This window comes from Pelmatolapia mariae, linkage group LG22, assembly GCF_036321145.2.
Source record: "Pelmatolapia mariae isolate MD_Pm_ZW linkage group LG22, Pm_UMD_F_2, whole genome shotgun sequence".
NCBI classification, from domain to species: Eukaryota; Metazoa; Chordata; class Actinopteri; order Cichliformes; family Cichlidae; genus Pelmatolapia; species Pelmatolapia mariae.
In genome coordinates, this window is record NC_086245.2 from 23,797,249 (window position 1) to 23,813,645 (window position 16,397).

Consider the following 16,397-nt stretch of genomic DNA (forward strand, 5'->3'; position numbering starts at 1 on the left):
CTTAGGGCTGCAGGTGACATCATCAAACTCTAATCTCAGAGATTCAGAGAAACTTTTTTATCAAATCATGCTATCACAATGTCTTCTTGAATCCCAGTTGGCTAAAGTGTGCTAAAACTGTTTTCTCCTTGAGCAATTCATCACTTTTGAGAAACAGTGCTAGAGTAGATGCCAAATGAATCAGAAGGATAATGGTGAAAATAGTTTTATGAACAAAATATCGAGGCCAATCAAAACTATCTGACCCCTTTACTGATTTTATTAAACATATTTGTTATTTACTCATCAGTTGCTGCTGCCGACCGCTCACCTTGGCAAAGCGGGACCGGTGCGTTCCACTGGTAGATCCCCTGTGCAGTCCGCGTACAGGTGGCACTGCTTTGGCCAATAAGACGAAAGCCCTGGTCACAGCTGAAACGCAGGGTGCTGCCGAGTTTTGTGCCTGTCAGACTGTGCACTGTGCCGTTTACTGGGCTGTTTGAAGGGCTACAGTAGGCAGCTTTGACAAAAAAAAAGAAAAGATACAGGAAAAGATAAAACTGAGTGCAATGAGCACAACAAACAATGACGGGCCAATAAGATGCAGTTGTTAAAAAAAAAAAAAAAGTGACAGATTAATGTGCTTTCAATAGTCCCAGATCCCTTTTCCATCTTCTACCCCAGGTGACATAAAGGAGGATATGAATTCATACAAGTGTTAACCTGCAATTTCTTTCTGGCAAAAACCCCCAAAACTACTTGAGACAAGAAAAACTGATTAAAGAAAAATATTGTTCTGCAAAGCAAAACTGGAGTTTGTCAGCTACCCCAGAGGAGATTCGTAAAAGTGATGGGTACAAAAAAGCAGGAACAAAGTGCCCGTTGTTGTTTTCGGTTAAAATTGGTAGCGGCGATGATCATTCATCATCGTAAATGGTGCAGACGATGGAGTCCCGGTTTCCAAAGAACTGAAGGCTCCCAGGCCTAAACTGTATTTTTGCAGATTTCACAATAGCGTGGCACATCACTGCACATCAGCTGAAGATTGAGGGAGTTTAAGTAAAGAAACGCAGATTGTCAAAACGGTTTTCAATTTATGCAACGGGATAACGGGACATAGGAAATGACGCTCGCTGTGGGAACTGCTGACTGCATTACATTTGTAGAAAAATGCTAATTTAAATTCAACTTGCTAACATGTGGGAATGGAAAAGGCCTCTCTTTCAAGTTAGTGTGAATTTTTTAAAAACAGACAATCAGATGACTCTCCCCTGCTGTATAAAATCTTAAAGCCATGTCAAAGGTTAGGATGTTTTTGCCCATTTTTAAACTGTTGCTACCTTGAAACATTTTTTTTTCCCAAGGCGAGAGGCAATTTGAGAATTTGAGCCTTTTCAAGTGAGCTGACAGACCTTTTTGTGGCACAGAAGAGATGTTAGATAAAACACACTTTATGCAGAATTTGACACTGAGGTTCACTAGGAAAGATGTTAGATTTCTTAGGCGATGATACACGGCAGTTCATTGCAGGCCTTGGGCTGTCAAAAGTAGTGTCTGAGCTTAATGTTGAAGAGCCAGACATCTCCACTCTCATCAGGAGGATGGCTTCTCATTAATGTTCTTCTTGATGACTACACAGATAAGAAACAGAAGACATGCAAACCCAAATTAAATACCCTGCAAAGGTACTGTATATGTTCCTCTGCAAGGCCTTTTCCTGTCAGTCACTGTGACTGGCGGCTTCTGAGCCACCCTTGAGTTCAGTTCTTTACTTCTATCTGGGTCTAGCTCATTTGCCCTTCTTCCGTGTTCATTTCTACTTGCCCTGTTATACAGTTTGTCTTTTTGCAATCAACCCTGCAGCTGCCGACAGAGTCGGGCTCACTGTAAGTTAATTGAATCCACGGAGAAGATGACTGGAGTGAAACAGTGAGGGAAGTCTTGGATGGAGAGTAAAAACAGGAAGTAATGGAATGGAATACCTTCCCCTTCAGAGAAAAGATGGATTGATGAGGAGCATAGCTGAACACAGTCCTATCTGTTTCTTCCTTCCCACTAAGATACCACAAAAGGTGATTCCATACAGACCGAGGCAACTCTTGGGTTCTCAGACAGACCTCAGTCTGTTGCTTAACCCGCTACAGCAAAATCCGTCAGTGCTTAGGAAAAAGATATTAAACGAGGCAAAAGAAAAATAGGGCAGAACATCCGGTTGGGGAGACAGAAAGCTCCACTGAGAGGAGGGGAGAGAGACGATTAGTCAATCTGGCTGAGTGGTGTTGATACAGAACGGAGGGAGCCTTTTAAATATTTACACAGTCATAATTCACAGCGAGTTATGCAGGTGTCGTATACCAACAGATCCTTCACGGGAGCAGGACAAAACAGAGGAATAATAGGCAATACAAGACACAGCGTTTACTAATTCCCAAGCACTGCTGCGCGGCAAGAAGTGTTGCAGATGCCTACCACCCCCACTAGGTTGTCATAGAGATGGCTGATATTTCTGGCCGTCTCAGCTGCAGTTGGCAGTCCAAATATTGGTCTCCTTTAGAGAGTAAACCGAACGCACCACTGAAGAGACTGAATTTACAAACGAGGTCCAGAATTATCAAGTTAATATTCCCCAGTGTACATATGGAGCTGTCAATGTCTGCCATTCCACACATTTTAAAGATTTCGGTGTTGGCCTTGAATTTCATAAAGACTTGAAAACTTTAGAGAAATTAGATTTCTAAAGAAGCCATGCACCCCATGCTAGCAAATCGCTGCTTTAGACTCACCTGAGTAGCGTATGCGGAAGCCTTTGTGGCTGGTAGTGTGATCGAAGGACCAGTGCAGGTAGACTTTGTTACTGGAACTGGTGATGCTGAGCGGACTGGAATAGTTACCACTTAGTGTGATTAGGAGAGGACTCTGTCTGGATGGGCCTGGATGAAGACATGGGTGAGGGGAATGATGATTTGAGAGGCATCCAGCTGTGAAAATCACAAGACTACTAAAAAGGCACGGTTTTTATGTAAGCTTTTATGTTCTATAAATGTAAAATAAATTCTGTAAAGTATATTCTAGTCAAAAGTAAAAAACAAAAATGTAATGAGGACACATAATTTATATATGTATATATATATATATATTTGCACAGAATTTATCTTTATCCAAACAGAAGCACAGAAGTTTGAAAAATATCACAATTTCCTAATCTTCTAATGATGGGGAAAAAAATAAGACTTCAGTCCATAATTGGCTTGGCAGCCCCAAGGTTAGCAAATGTCTGTTCCTCTACACTCGGCAGAAGATAAAAAGCACTAATCAGCATCACCAGTGTATACGATCACCACTTTCTCAGTGCAGCCTGGCAGAGATGCTGACTGTACCTCTAATCACATGCAAATGTACAAGGCAGATGTAGATGTTCTGTCACCATAAAAGGGAGCCTACGTTTGATTTTCTGTTACTAGTGGCAGAGAGCTTTGTTGGGAATAGTGGATTTAGCCTTCTGGCTTATTTTAGCCTTTAATTGCAGATATCTGTGAAAATGACTCTTTCTGCCAGGGGATATGTGAAAAGAGATGTCACAGGGAGTCCAGCTGGTAATCCAGACCAAGAAAACGACGAGGAAATGTAATGGTATAAACCAAACAGGTACAAACAGATAAACACTGTCGTTTATGTTAGCACTGATGAACACAAGTTCTCTGTCTTAACAGATGCAGTCACTCACCATCAAAGATTTCAAGCTCATCGAACTGACGGCTGGTCTGGAAGTGTTCGATAGTGAAAGTGATGTTGTAGCCGGGTTCTACCTTAACCACCCAGGAGCAGGACTCAAAGTGGGGAAAACCGTTGCCGGGCGACTGACTCATGATGACGCCCGTGGAGGCTGTGAGTATCTCGTTCATGGGACACGTCACTGTTGACAGAAAGAGACAAAACGTAAATCTATTATTGTGACCTACAGGAATGATGATCTGTTCCTGTATTGTCGTTTCATAATTGCGCATCACATTCAGCGATTGTTCATTTGTTTTAGTGGAATCAATTTACCTTGAAACACAAATTGGATTGGTTAGAGCCATACTGTTGCTGGAGGGCAACTCAATGTGACTAAAAGCATAGCTAAGCTAATTGTCATTCTGGTCCTGATGCTGTCACGGGGAAACAAAGCTGTCCATGCTAAGTCACTCCAGGAAACGGCTTATACGTTATATAATATTACTGACTTGCCATTAGCGTATTCCCTCTTCTTTTCCCATTGTGAGTGTGCGACAGATGTGATGCTAACTCGGTGGTTAACGCTCACATCTGCCTCAAAGCGCATTTTTGAAGAGGCACGTCTGGGCGGACCTCATCCATCCGCTCATCTCATTTTCTCCCTCTGTCATTTGTATTCTTGCAGGACGTCTCCACGACATCCTTTGACATTTTCTAGTGGTTTCATTCCATATTATCAGACAGCACGCAGCGCTCCTGTCTGTTGTGTTTTTGCTGCAGTGCTGTAAAGCCAACCTTTTAATCTGACAGCGATGTCTGCATGCACACTGCAGCCCCATAAACAAGCTGCAAAATGAAAGGATGCAACATGCTGTTATGGCAACACAATGCAACAGCTACACTGTTTGTTTAAATACTACTTGTCTTCACTGTGTCTATATGCATAGAGAAGATGAAGCTGATGTGTAATAACACTTTCAACAAAGCTAAAAAAATCTCTGTAGTTGCACACAAACAATAAAAAAGGATTTTTCTACTGCTGTCATTACAGCTTTCAATAGTTTCCATAGAAAATTATCTAAGCACAAATTTTGCCATACCTAACAGTATTTAACTGTTTTAACACAGAAGCCCTGCTGCAACTCAATTTAAATTGCACTGAATTCAAGTCATCCAAGTCATGGTAATCCCAGGCGCTTGAAAGGAAAACAAGTGAACTACTTTAAGTTTTTTGACGACGTTTCACCTCTCATCCGAGTGAATAAACCTTAGCAGAGGTTGTCCCTTAGGAAGGTCGTTGACCCACTGTTAATCATGTGTGTCATCACATGAGCCAAGATGTGAAAAAATGCGCAGGTCATTACCTCCAGAGGTTTCAGGTGAAACCACTGTGAGGGCTTGCCCAATCCTATAATGTGACCCTATCAAGTCAGCTGATGCAAGATGACTCTCCACCTTTTGATTTTAGAACTGAGGAAGCCTTATGGATGAGAGGTGCAACATCTTCAAGAAAACCTCAAAGAAGTCCAATCATTTACTTTCCAACCTCCTTAGACTCAATTCATTGCTATTTATATGGTACCATATAACAACGTGATCTCAAGGTGCTTTATATTGTAAGGTAAAGGCCCTAAAACAATAGAAAGAAAATTCCAACAGTTAGACGAGCCTCTAAAAGCAAGCATTTGGTGACTGCGAGAAGGAAAGACCTCCTTTTAACAGGAGAGAACAGGCTCAGGGAGAGGCAGCCATCTGCCGAGCCCAGAGATGAAGGGAGGGAGACAGGACAAAAGACATGCAACCCAACAGTTTAAGTCCTGTTGAAATTATGAACACATCCATTCCAACTAATAGCAATACAAAAAAAGAGTACATTTAAGCTGTTACCAGCCAAAGGCTTTAAATTCTTTCATGGGAGAAATCATTAAAACACACACACATACATAAAAATGTACTTACAAACCGCTTAAAACAGCACTTACTCGACCAGGTGCTCTCTCTGCATGCGCATAGATTTTTTGCAAGCATTTGTGTTTGTCAAACAAATGTGGCAGAAAACTTTGCTTGGGGTATAAAGTACCTGCCGTGTGCTGCAATTTTAATACCCAAGCACTGTTTTACCTTAGGGCAAAGGAAGCACTTGGCACTTTGAGGTCCTTCACAACAGCTGAGAAATCCTGAATTCTCTGACTCGAGCTCAAGCTGTGTGCCTCTTTTGTTGAGCAATGTGAAGCGACTATTAACTTGTAAATAGGTGAGCCTGTGTGTGTGAATGAACAGTTGTGCATGTCTTGGTTTGTTCATCATCTTCTCTGTGTTCATAGGGGAAAAAGATTATGAAATTTGCATAAAAATATGGCAGAAAGCCTTGGTTTAAACAGCATCTGCAAATAATTCTTCCCGTTTGTTTTACTGGGGTTGGCGTGTCAGCTAGATGGGATTTATTCCCTCAGGAAATTTCGGATAATGTCAGGTAAGCTGGCATGTAAGAATTATTTTCTGTCAAATGTAACCATTTGTTGCATTTGCTACATTTCCCTAAGTATAATGCTTCCAAACAAACAATTAATATTTGTCAGTGTTCTTCATCAACCAAAAACATCAGTTTTGTCTAAAAAAAAAAGAAAAAGAAAAAAAGAAAATAGCCTGGCAAAGTACCACTTCTGGCATCGACTTCTGGAAGTAAAGCAACATTAATCACCTATGATCCTAAATTCCGAGAAGACATTCCCCAAGTCTGCAAAATCATTTACAACGTCAAGCCCCTCAGTGGATATGAGTCGAAAAGGTTTAAATCCGTCAGCGATAGTGGAAGTGATTGCACCTGGAAGTGGCATATAAAATCTAAGAGTGAAGTTCATTAAATGATCAATTCTCCGAGGATGAGATATGTGTTGTCAGTGACCTTTCAGAAAGCCTGGATGTGTCTTCAAAACTCCCTTCAGCTTGTCTCGGAGCTGATGGAAAGAGATGGGCAGGGGCGCTTATCTATAGGCTGCTACTTATTAAACTAATCCACTTTGAAATGAAGCATCACTCTGGCTGTAAACAAAAGGGTATTAGGGGACAAATCTGACAGCTGGAAAAAAGAAAAACAAAAAAAAAAAAAAACGTGTGTGTGTGTGTGGGGGTGGGGGGGGGTAGTAGCTTCGACACACAAGGTGAGATCAACGCTGATAGAGCTCAAAATGAAATCTCACTTTAATGAGACGAGGAGCGGAATAAACAGGCAGCAGGGACAGCGTTCTGTGAAGCGTCCCTTCTGTTTGTGGGGAAACTGTTCAAAGTTTGCAAATATCTTCCCAATCAAAGATGCAGTGGAGGGATTTTTGCGCAAACAAGCGCTGACGCACACGTGTATCGACTTACTCCACAAATTTAAATGCCCCTATGCATAAATCTACTATATATATCAAGCTTGAACTGCTGCATTGCCGTTGAGATGGCTTTTAATTAGCATAAGCCGAGGTCCGATAACGAGACGAATGAATAGGAAGGGCCACAACATAAGTATTAATGTGGATCAGGACCTAACAACTCTTAGAAGTCAGGGATGACAATGAAGATGGGAAACGGAGGGGGTAGCTGTAATCCATTCTACGTCTAACAAAAGAAGACAGGGGCAGAGAGAGAGGGGAAAAAAAATCGGAGTACACTGAGCGGAAGAGAGATAAATGAAGAGGCGAGAAAAACAAAAGGGGACAGGGATGAAGAAAGCTACTGTAACTAGCTGGGAAAGTAATGTGATGGATTATTATGCAGGTTTTAACCAGAAATCTGTCTGGGGGATAAACACAGGGATTTGGACTCATCAGAGCTCATTGTGTTTTCATTAATGAATTCAAGCAACACTTTGTACTGATGCTGCTGCTTTGTGTGTGTGATGCCTGAACTCCCTGTGGTCTCTGCAGACAGCAAATGTAGTTAAGGGCCGTGGGTCCAATACAACCCAGTGTAATCAAATAGAAGGGAAATCAAATGCTGAACCAAGCCACCGGTTGCTCCAATGGCAGCAAATACCCATCTGGATGACTGGCAACTGTTCTCTGAATTAAACAGCTAAAAAAAAAAAAGTTACTGTGTGTCAGTGTTTACATATTTATGATGGTAGCTTTTATTTCTCTGCCTGTATGCCAGGTTTTTGGGAAGGTAGAGACAGATAGATCTGGGTATTGACAGACACCTGTGAGTTATAAAGTGTGTGGGAATGCACGCGCTCTGTTTTCAAGCAGCCTCAGACAATGACAAAGAAAGTCTGGGGAACAAAGGCTACATGTGTTATGTAAGAACATAAGTCTGATGTTAGTGAGTCATGGGAGAGAAGTGAGTGTCGAGTGAGGGAGGAGGGGAATGCAGAGGATGAGAGAGGATGCTGGCGCCGAGGGGGCAAGGAACACTGCAGACCCGGCTGTGGTTCCAGGGCTGCTCTCTTGGAAGACTGTCACAGAATGACAACATCCACCGCCGCGTAACCCAGACACCAGCTAGACCGGCGTGGAGCTGCATACAGTATACGTATACAGCGACTCGGTGTGTGTTTGTGTGCGGGGAGTGAGGGCTGCTAAATGTGCAGGGAGGGTTTTGCTTGTCAGAGCTAGAAGTGGTGATTTGATAGGTGCAGCTGCAGCCGGCATGTCCCCTGCATTTCAATGAGCTGTTGCTCTTCGTCTCTTCACTGCCCTCCAAGTAAGTCTCTCCCTGTCTCCCTTTCTCGCCTTGCTTTTAAACTCCAGCCCCACTCTCACTTACTCACTACCCTTCTGCTCATTTAGCAATTTCTCCTCCATCTTTTCCAGGCCAGTTTTTTGGCTTTTTCCAGCATATCCAGAGTTATACTCAAACTGCTCTCTTCCTATCGGTTTATCTTTTGACCCTCTTCTCTCTCCCTCTCATTCGAGCATCGTCTTTTAACTTTTTTCTCTGCTTTCAGCTCCCTCTTACTTCCTCAGCTTTTGCAATCTCTGGCCTCTCCGTCACCCTGACCTGTGTCTGTGCAGGCAAAATAGGATAAAAGCTGGAGAAAAGGGGAGCAGGAGGTAGGTTGTCTGTCCTCAGTACATTAGTCAGCGCAAAGGGAAACAAATTGTTGAAGGGAATTTTACAACTGAACCTATATTAAAAGGCACTGAAAAATTACTGGATTTTAAGCATTCGTTCAATTCAATTCCATTTTATTTATTTAGCGCCAAATCACAACAACAGTCGCCTCAAAGCACTTTATATTATAAGTTAAAGAGCCTACAACAACACAGAGAAAACTCCAACAATTTGAGCAATCACTTGGCGATGGTGGGAAGAAAAAAAATCCTTTTAACAGGAAGAACCCTTCAGGAGAACTAGGTTTAGGGAGGGGCAACCATCTGTCAATATTCCATGATTGTAAACACTGTAGGCTTATTCTTGCACATATAGAGGTGCAAATATCTGTCTGTGGGGTAAAATGGGTGGCAAATAAATCCAGGGAACATACATACAAGGGACTGCCTTGTTCCTCTCGCTTTTTGACACTTTCGGTATTCTCCGTTCTGCCTCTCACTGGGTGTCCTAAGCACTTTCCACATCTCTATTATTAGCCTATACATAGTTCCTCTTCCCCTTTCATTACCCTCTTGCTTTCGTCTAATTCTTTTTTTGTATCTCTCTCCTTTTTCACCTCATGCTGAGAGCTTTGCATATTTTTCCTATTTAGTACACTAAATTAGTTGCATTTATCAAACTTCGCCTAAACCTCCCTCTCGCCCACCACGTAACCCACAAACAGAACGGGACACACGAAGCATTCTTAAATGAGACACACATTTCCAATAAAGAAAGAAAGAAAATGAAAGATACGCTTTTATGATATTGTGAAGCACAAACCCCTTTATGCACCCAGTCTCTCGCCCCGAGGAAAAGTGGCGTGCACAACGCGCAGCATTACGATGTTATAGCGCGGGCGGTGGGTGCTGCATTCCTCTGGGAGGACGATATCTCAGCATGTAGAGAGCTCCACAGCAGCCGCGCTTGGCCTCATGGGAGCCAAGCATCATTCGCCGAGATGGGAAATGGTACCAAGCTGATATCTGGCTGTCGCTCCCTGACTGCAGGCAAAAAAGGGTACCCGCAGGAGCAAGAAAAGAGGCGAAGCTCCATGTTTGAGTCATGAGTCCATGATTAGAGCTAAGGGATACATAACACTGCTGAAAATAAACTCATACAGTCCCTCTTGGAGGATGAAGGCAGTGTTGACTTGTGCTACATATAAAACATTATGATTCATCAGACTCGAAAATGATTCGATGCATCTTAAGACATATATTATGTAAACAAACCACATCACTGCATTTGGTGCTTAAACATTTTGTGTGTTCATATTCAGACTGGCCCTGCTGTTTCTGTGCTGGTGCACTTAGAATGTGTTTTTTTACACCATGTGCTTGATGCTATTTGATCAGCTTAAATATAGGAGAGGATAAAAATGGTACAGGCAGATAGGATTACTTTGGAATACTGTAAGTTTTTTCTTTTGACAGTAAAGTGTCTTAACTATCACAAGAACTCATAACTATTAGGACTTACCTATACCATATATAGTTCTGACATACTGTTTATTTCACAGCAGCAGAACTCTTTTAAAAAGCCACTTAAATGAATGACGTCATGTTCTCTTTTTATGACATAGAGATGAGATTACCATTTGTCTTCTTGGTGCTTTTTAGGCAAAATATACACTAACCTGCCACTTAGTGGCAGTTACATGTTGCTAGAAGAGGTTAAACCCTATTTTTCTTGGCGCTTGAAACATTTCTCAGAGATTTTGGTACATGATACATGATAGCGTCACACAGTTAATGCAGATTTGTCAGCTGGACATTCATGATATGAATCTCCCCTCCCACCACATCCCAAAGGTGCTCTATTGGATCTGACTGAGATCTAGTGACTGTGGAGGCCACTTGAGTACACTGAACTCGATGTCATGTTAAAAAATCAGTGTAAGATTATTTGTCTTTTGTGGCATGGCATGTTATGATGCTAGAAGCAGCCAGAAGAGGTCATAAAAGGATGGACATAGTCAGCAACAGTACTGCGGTAGGCAGGGGCATTAAACAACTGCCATACAGAAGCCCAAATTGTCAAGAAAATATTGCCAAAACTAATATCAAACTGAACTCTTAATACAACACAGGATGGATCTGTGCTTTCATGTTCTTTATGCTGTTTTCTGACCCCACTATCCAAAAGTTGCAGCAGAGATCATGACTCATCAGACCAGTCAGTGATTTTTCCATGTTGTTATTATCAGCTCGAAACAGTCTGACCTCTGGTAAGGCATTTTCTCCAGTAGATCAACAGTTTCTGAAACAAATCCATGCCACATTCAAAATCTCTAAAATGGCCGTTCATCCCCATTCTGAAGCTCAGATTGAATTTTTGCAGGTTGTCCTCACTATGTCTACATGCCTAAATGCAATGAGATGCTACCATGTGATCAAATATTTGTCCTAATGAGCAGTTAAACAGTAATACCTAATGAAGTGGCCAGTGAGTTTATATTTAGGCCATGAGGTAAAATCCCAGTAGACCAGCTGATCTCAGTGGTGGCCCCTGATGACTCAACCTTATGAACATTGGCAAATTTGATGTAGGGCACACTAGTTAAGGTGCTTTAGCCTTCTGCAAGATCCTTCACAACACATCACCGTACTGTGTCCAACTCAGTGTTGTATACGTCACAAAAATCACCTCCCAACCCTGTTTGATGTGTACAAGTGTGCTCAAAGCTAGGATATCCAGGGATATATCAATGGTACTCCAGGATGTTTTCAAGTTGTAAACAAACACTTACCATCACATGAGGGTGGAGGGCCCTCAAATTCCAAATGTGTACCTAGCCGACAGGTCAGGATGCTGTTTCCACTTAATTGGTATCCTGGGAGACATCGGTAGCGCACTATATCACCTGAAAACAGTGACGGACAAAGGAGAGCTACAGTCAAGGTCAAGGTCAGAAGCAGTAGCATTAACTGCTATGATACATGTAAAAAGTGCTCCTTATAAAGGATTCTATAACAATACAGAAGTTATCATCAGTCATGTGTTTCAGTGAAAACTGGGATGAATCTGTGGACACAAAAATCCCCATGGGATCCTAAAGACACTATTGTCAGTGTTGCTACTTTTATGCCTCTGAATAATAAAGGTCAAATAGCTACACAAATACAGAAACAGGAATTCATCTCTGTTGTCTTCAAAGGGAATGAGATCACCTGCCCTAGGTGATGCATTTGAGGTGTGTCTGAATGGACTGTGTATTCAGCGAACCTAGGCAATAAAAACAGCCAAAGTTAGAAGCTTCATGAATGCTTCAAAATGCTACAGTTCTGCAAGTCTGCATGGGAACAACATTAAATACAAAAAGGCAGAAGTGTCAGTGCCATTGTGTTTAAGTGCATGGGTCTTATTGTGACAGCATTTCCACCTACCAATTTTAAATTCCTTGCTTGCCATCAGAATCTCAGCATTAGGAATGATGGGGGGAGGGAGGCAGTACTGTAGTCTGTAAGCTGTGAGTGCATCAAAGACATGAAAGGAGTTAAACAAAGAATATATGTAAATCAAGAGCTAGAAACAAAGCCAGATCCACACCATGTACAAACCTTGATAGCTGATACGAAAGAGTCCACCCTTCTCTGTATTACTACGGAACCGTATCAGCACCTGATTGGATGTGCTGCTGGGTGGGTCGTTGGGCTCTCCATCAGTAAACACACCTAGTTTCCTGGCTGTTTCTTGTGGACCATCCCTAAAAATGGAGGAATGTTGCAAGTCAACCATAAATGCAAAAACAACAATACGCTGGAAACACCAGCCTATGCTCCAGAGCTCACTTGTATAAGAGCCATAAAGAACCTTAAGGGTCTGGGATGCAAACAAACTACTAAGCCACATGCCAGATTATTGTCAAGCAGCTTCAGAAGAGTATAATCAAGCTGCTCACACTTCAACAAACCCAAAGAGATTACCCCTCGCCTGTTTTAGATGATTATGTTAAAATAAGGTAGAATTTAGAGATACAGTAACCGTGGAGTGACAGGTCTCGACTGTGGTGCTCCTGCTAACAGCTATCCAAAGGGAGTGTCTCTGGAAGCTGTGGCCCAGCCTTGGCAGTCCCCTGGTGTGGGCATGGCCGATTAAGCCAGCTCCCAGATTCCTGCCACAACCATTCAGCTTAAAAACCATCTGTCTTTGGCTGTCAGACTGGGCATGGGAGATTACAAGCAGCTCTGGAAACGGCTGGCTAGGGACTGCTGCCTGACAGCACTCTAGCCAAGCCGCCATTAAGGGGCCCATTTCCTTGGCTCAGTAGTTCAGTGGATAGATACACAGCGGTGGTAGCTGGAAAATGGGGAACAAGATAGTCCCCCATCTTGGCTCTGTAGGAACTAGCTGGAAAAGATCAGCACAGCGGGGACCATTTATAGATGAGAAACAATACGATAGAAAGTGGACATTTTGGCTCGCTTTAGCCATGTTGACTTAAATTATCGATGGTCTAAAAAAGCCTCAAACAAATTTCTATGAGTAGCGCAAACAGTTAAACGTAGATGTCACCAGAAAACCATGTGGATCTTTCATGTGGTCATGTTGCCAGGTTGGCTGGCAGTCAGACCTCCTGTCTCACTGAGAGCTGGGACCTTTGGAAGCTTTGGAGGATCAACTAGAACTGGCAAACATCATGTATGCAAAAACCTGGCTTTGGTGCCACATATGGCAATTTTAACCATGTATTATGGAGGTGATGAAAGGAAGCTTTACCCACTGATGCTCAGTCAAGCACAAAGGCAAAAGTGTATTTAAGGCATCGTATTAAAAGACAAAAACAACAAATAATCAAAGATTTAAGAAAGTCTGATAACAAGTTCTTGAGAATTTTTGAGACGATGGTGAAGTTTAATACTGCTTTCCTCAAAATAACTTTCAAAATAACAAACTGTCTGTATTGTCTCATTGAAACTATTTCTGCATATCTGGAGCCTGTTACGCTGTCATTTCTTACCAGACAGTAATGAAGTCGTGTGGCCCATGAACTTGAAGGAGGGAGAAGTTGAGTTTGATGCCAAATCCAGGAGCCACAGTAATCAGCCAGGAGCAGTCAGCTGAGCTTGGATACTCCTCAGGGTAACCCGGGGAAAAGATGGTCCCATTGTCTGATGTGATGTTCCCACCACAAGGCACTGAGAGGGGGGAGTCGAGGGTGAAGACAGGGAAAGTGTATATTTTATATAGGCAGGACAGATACATTAGGGCTGATACATAATTCAGGCGCAATCAGCGAAAAAAAGAGTTTTTCATCCCTCTCTCCTCCTGCTTCTCTGCTCAGTGTCTCTTTCCCACTCTCCTTCACTTTTCGACTGGTGCCCAGGCGCTTGTCTGAGCTAAAGATTAGCCAGTAAAGCCTGTTAGTAAGTGGGGACTTGGATGGAGTGTTTTGCTAAGATAAGGCCTCAACCCTTTCCCATTGGGGCAGTAGAGAGGGAATATGGAGATGAGGCGAGGGTTTCATGTGGACGAGGCTTTTGAGGTGTGTGTGTATATATGTACAGCAAGTGTAAAGGGGTAGATATGCGTGAGTGTGCAAACTCTGAGTGACAGGAAAAGGTTACAAGTGTGTGTACACTGATCTGATCTGGCAACACTAGAACCCCACACGTCGATACATGCCTGATACCCTTGAGTAAAAAACAACAACAACAAAAAAACCCAACTGCACAATCACAAACAGTAAATCACACTCAACCACTATTTGTTGCATCACATAAATGTCTTCATTTGCTTTGGAAATGAACAAATCCTTCACAGTCCCCAGGAATTTCTAACCACAGCTCAGCATTACATAAAAATATATCTAGTCAACTCCAGCTGCCTGAAAAAAGCCATATTATTTCTGCCAGTAATTTTGTTGTTTCGATGTGTATTAAATCTACCAAGCCCAAAGCAGAAAACACAATCACGCAGCACTGCGCAATCTGAACGCTCTCTTTTTTAAAGACTAAAACACCTAAAACACTTTTAAAACACCATTCACTTTCTGATCTAGTAATAATGAATTCACATTTAAACCTAGATTTCTACTGAAACATTTCCAGTTCTTGTTTAAATATCTTCTTAAGCTTTCATGTGCACAAACTTTAATCATTAACCACCTTATTCTGTCACTTCCTGCAACCTCTAGTTTGTATATGTATTAATGTTTTACAGAATGGTTCAATATTATGATTCCGTGATTCCAGAAGCCTTGAGCTAACTTCAAATGCATGAATTTAGCGGTTTCCATTAAGGCTGCTCCCCCTTGTGGAGAAGCAAGACATTACAACCATTTTTCCAACATGCTAGTTAGGAGCATTACCACTTGTGGCTGCACTTATTACGTTACTAGCAGGGGATCTCATTATGGTCACAGACCAGCCAGTGATTTTAAATGACTGTTATCTGCAAACACATCCCTGTAACTAGCCTCAAATTATGCCATCCATAGATATATTTTAAATATCCCTTCAAGGGGATCCTAACAATCCTGCTCGTGGGCAAAGGGAAACCTCATATTCACTGTGGTGGGGCACAGAAATTTAGAGAGCGTAGTAATCGCAATAGTGCAGGAATCTTAAGCAACCCAGAAGAGGTTTTCAGCTTGAGGACACACCCTTGCATGTTTTATCCTTGTGTTTGTCTTTCAGGTTATACGTTGTGGGCCGCGTGTTCACGTTATAAAACTGCCAATTGTATTCCTGTAGCGGAGAGGCCCTTCTGCTGCTGCATCACCTGTTAAATGAGCTATCGATCAGGCCTATTGATTAAACCCCAGACACTCTATGGAGTCGCACCTCCGGTTGACGCATTGACTGTAAAGCTACTTAAGACTTGTGTGAGGAAGAGTATACGTTTGCTTGTAGAGTTGAACAGGCGTGAACAGAAGAGAAAAATTCAGTCGACTATTTCTTAAAAAAACAGAAAACGGCAGCACATTTGTCAAGTATTAGCGCCAAAACTTCACATGTTGGAACTCCTCATGTCAGTCTTAATACCAAATCAAACAAACACTGAACTACATGTGTTAATTGTGTCCAAATGAGTCTAAATTAAATCTTTTTAACTCCAGAAATGTCAGTCCATCTAAAGTGAGGCCTTGGCCATTATTAATTTATTAAAACATTCACACATGTTAACCCACACAGATGAGAATTGACAGGATCCTTTACCAGCTAGAAAGCTGTTGGGTCATAATGATATAGAAGTTTTAAGCATTATTATAGCGCTTAGTCTGCTGAGAGACATATTTGAAAATGCCTAAAGTCACTTATTGAGGCAATGGTTCGACCTGGCCTTGTGTATCTCAACAGACCTCCAGTTATTTTTTTTAATATGTTCATTTAAGAAAAAGGTCTGTTAATTGCAGCAGTAATAGATTCACAAGCTGTGCAAAGGAACCAACCTCAGAATAAAGTGTCCCTGCATGAGCCAGTTTAAAAAAACAACAAAGTATGGTTTTTCCAAGGCACAGGGAGGAAGAAAGGCTTTGATTTGTGCATGTGTATGCATGCATTTAAGTGTATGTGTGTGTATACATATTTATGTATATGTGTGTATATGTGCATGTGCATCTATTTCTTTAAATATGCATATGTTTTGGCATGTTACTGGGGTTATGAAACCAAATATATGTA

General features: G+C 41.9%; 1 protein-coding gene across 1 annotated transcript in view; it reads right to left on the minus strand.

Moving 5' to 3' along the window:
- The window catches only part of csmd2 (CUB and Sushi multiple domains 2), a 256,929-nt gene that overhangs the window by 32,955 nt on the left and 207,577 nt on the right, over positions 1 to 16,397 (minus strand). Inside the window, exons 44-50 of the mRNA XM_065471148.1 lie at positions 13,733 to 13,910; positions 12,333 to 12,478; positions 12,159 to 12,239; positions 11,522 to 11,635; positions 3,704 to 3,892; positions 2,763 to 2,909; positions 311 to 499 (exon numbers count right to left, since the gene is read on the minus strand). Of these exons, the coding sequence (XP_065327220.1) occupies positions 311 to 499; positions 2,763 to 2,909; positions 3,704 to 3,892; positions 11,522 to 11,635; positions 12,159 to 12,239; positions 12,333 to 12,478; positions 13,733 to 13,910 (1,044 nt within the window). The remainder of the gene's footprint in view (positions 1 to 310; positions 500 to 2,762; positions 2,910 to 3,703; positions 3,893 to 11,521; positions 11,636 to 12,158; positions 12,240 to 12,332; positions 12,479 to 13,732; positions 13,911 to 16,397) is intronic.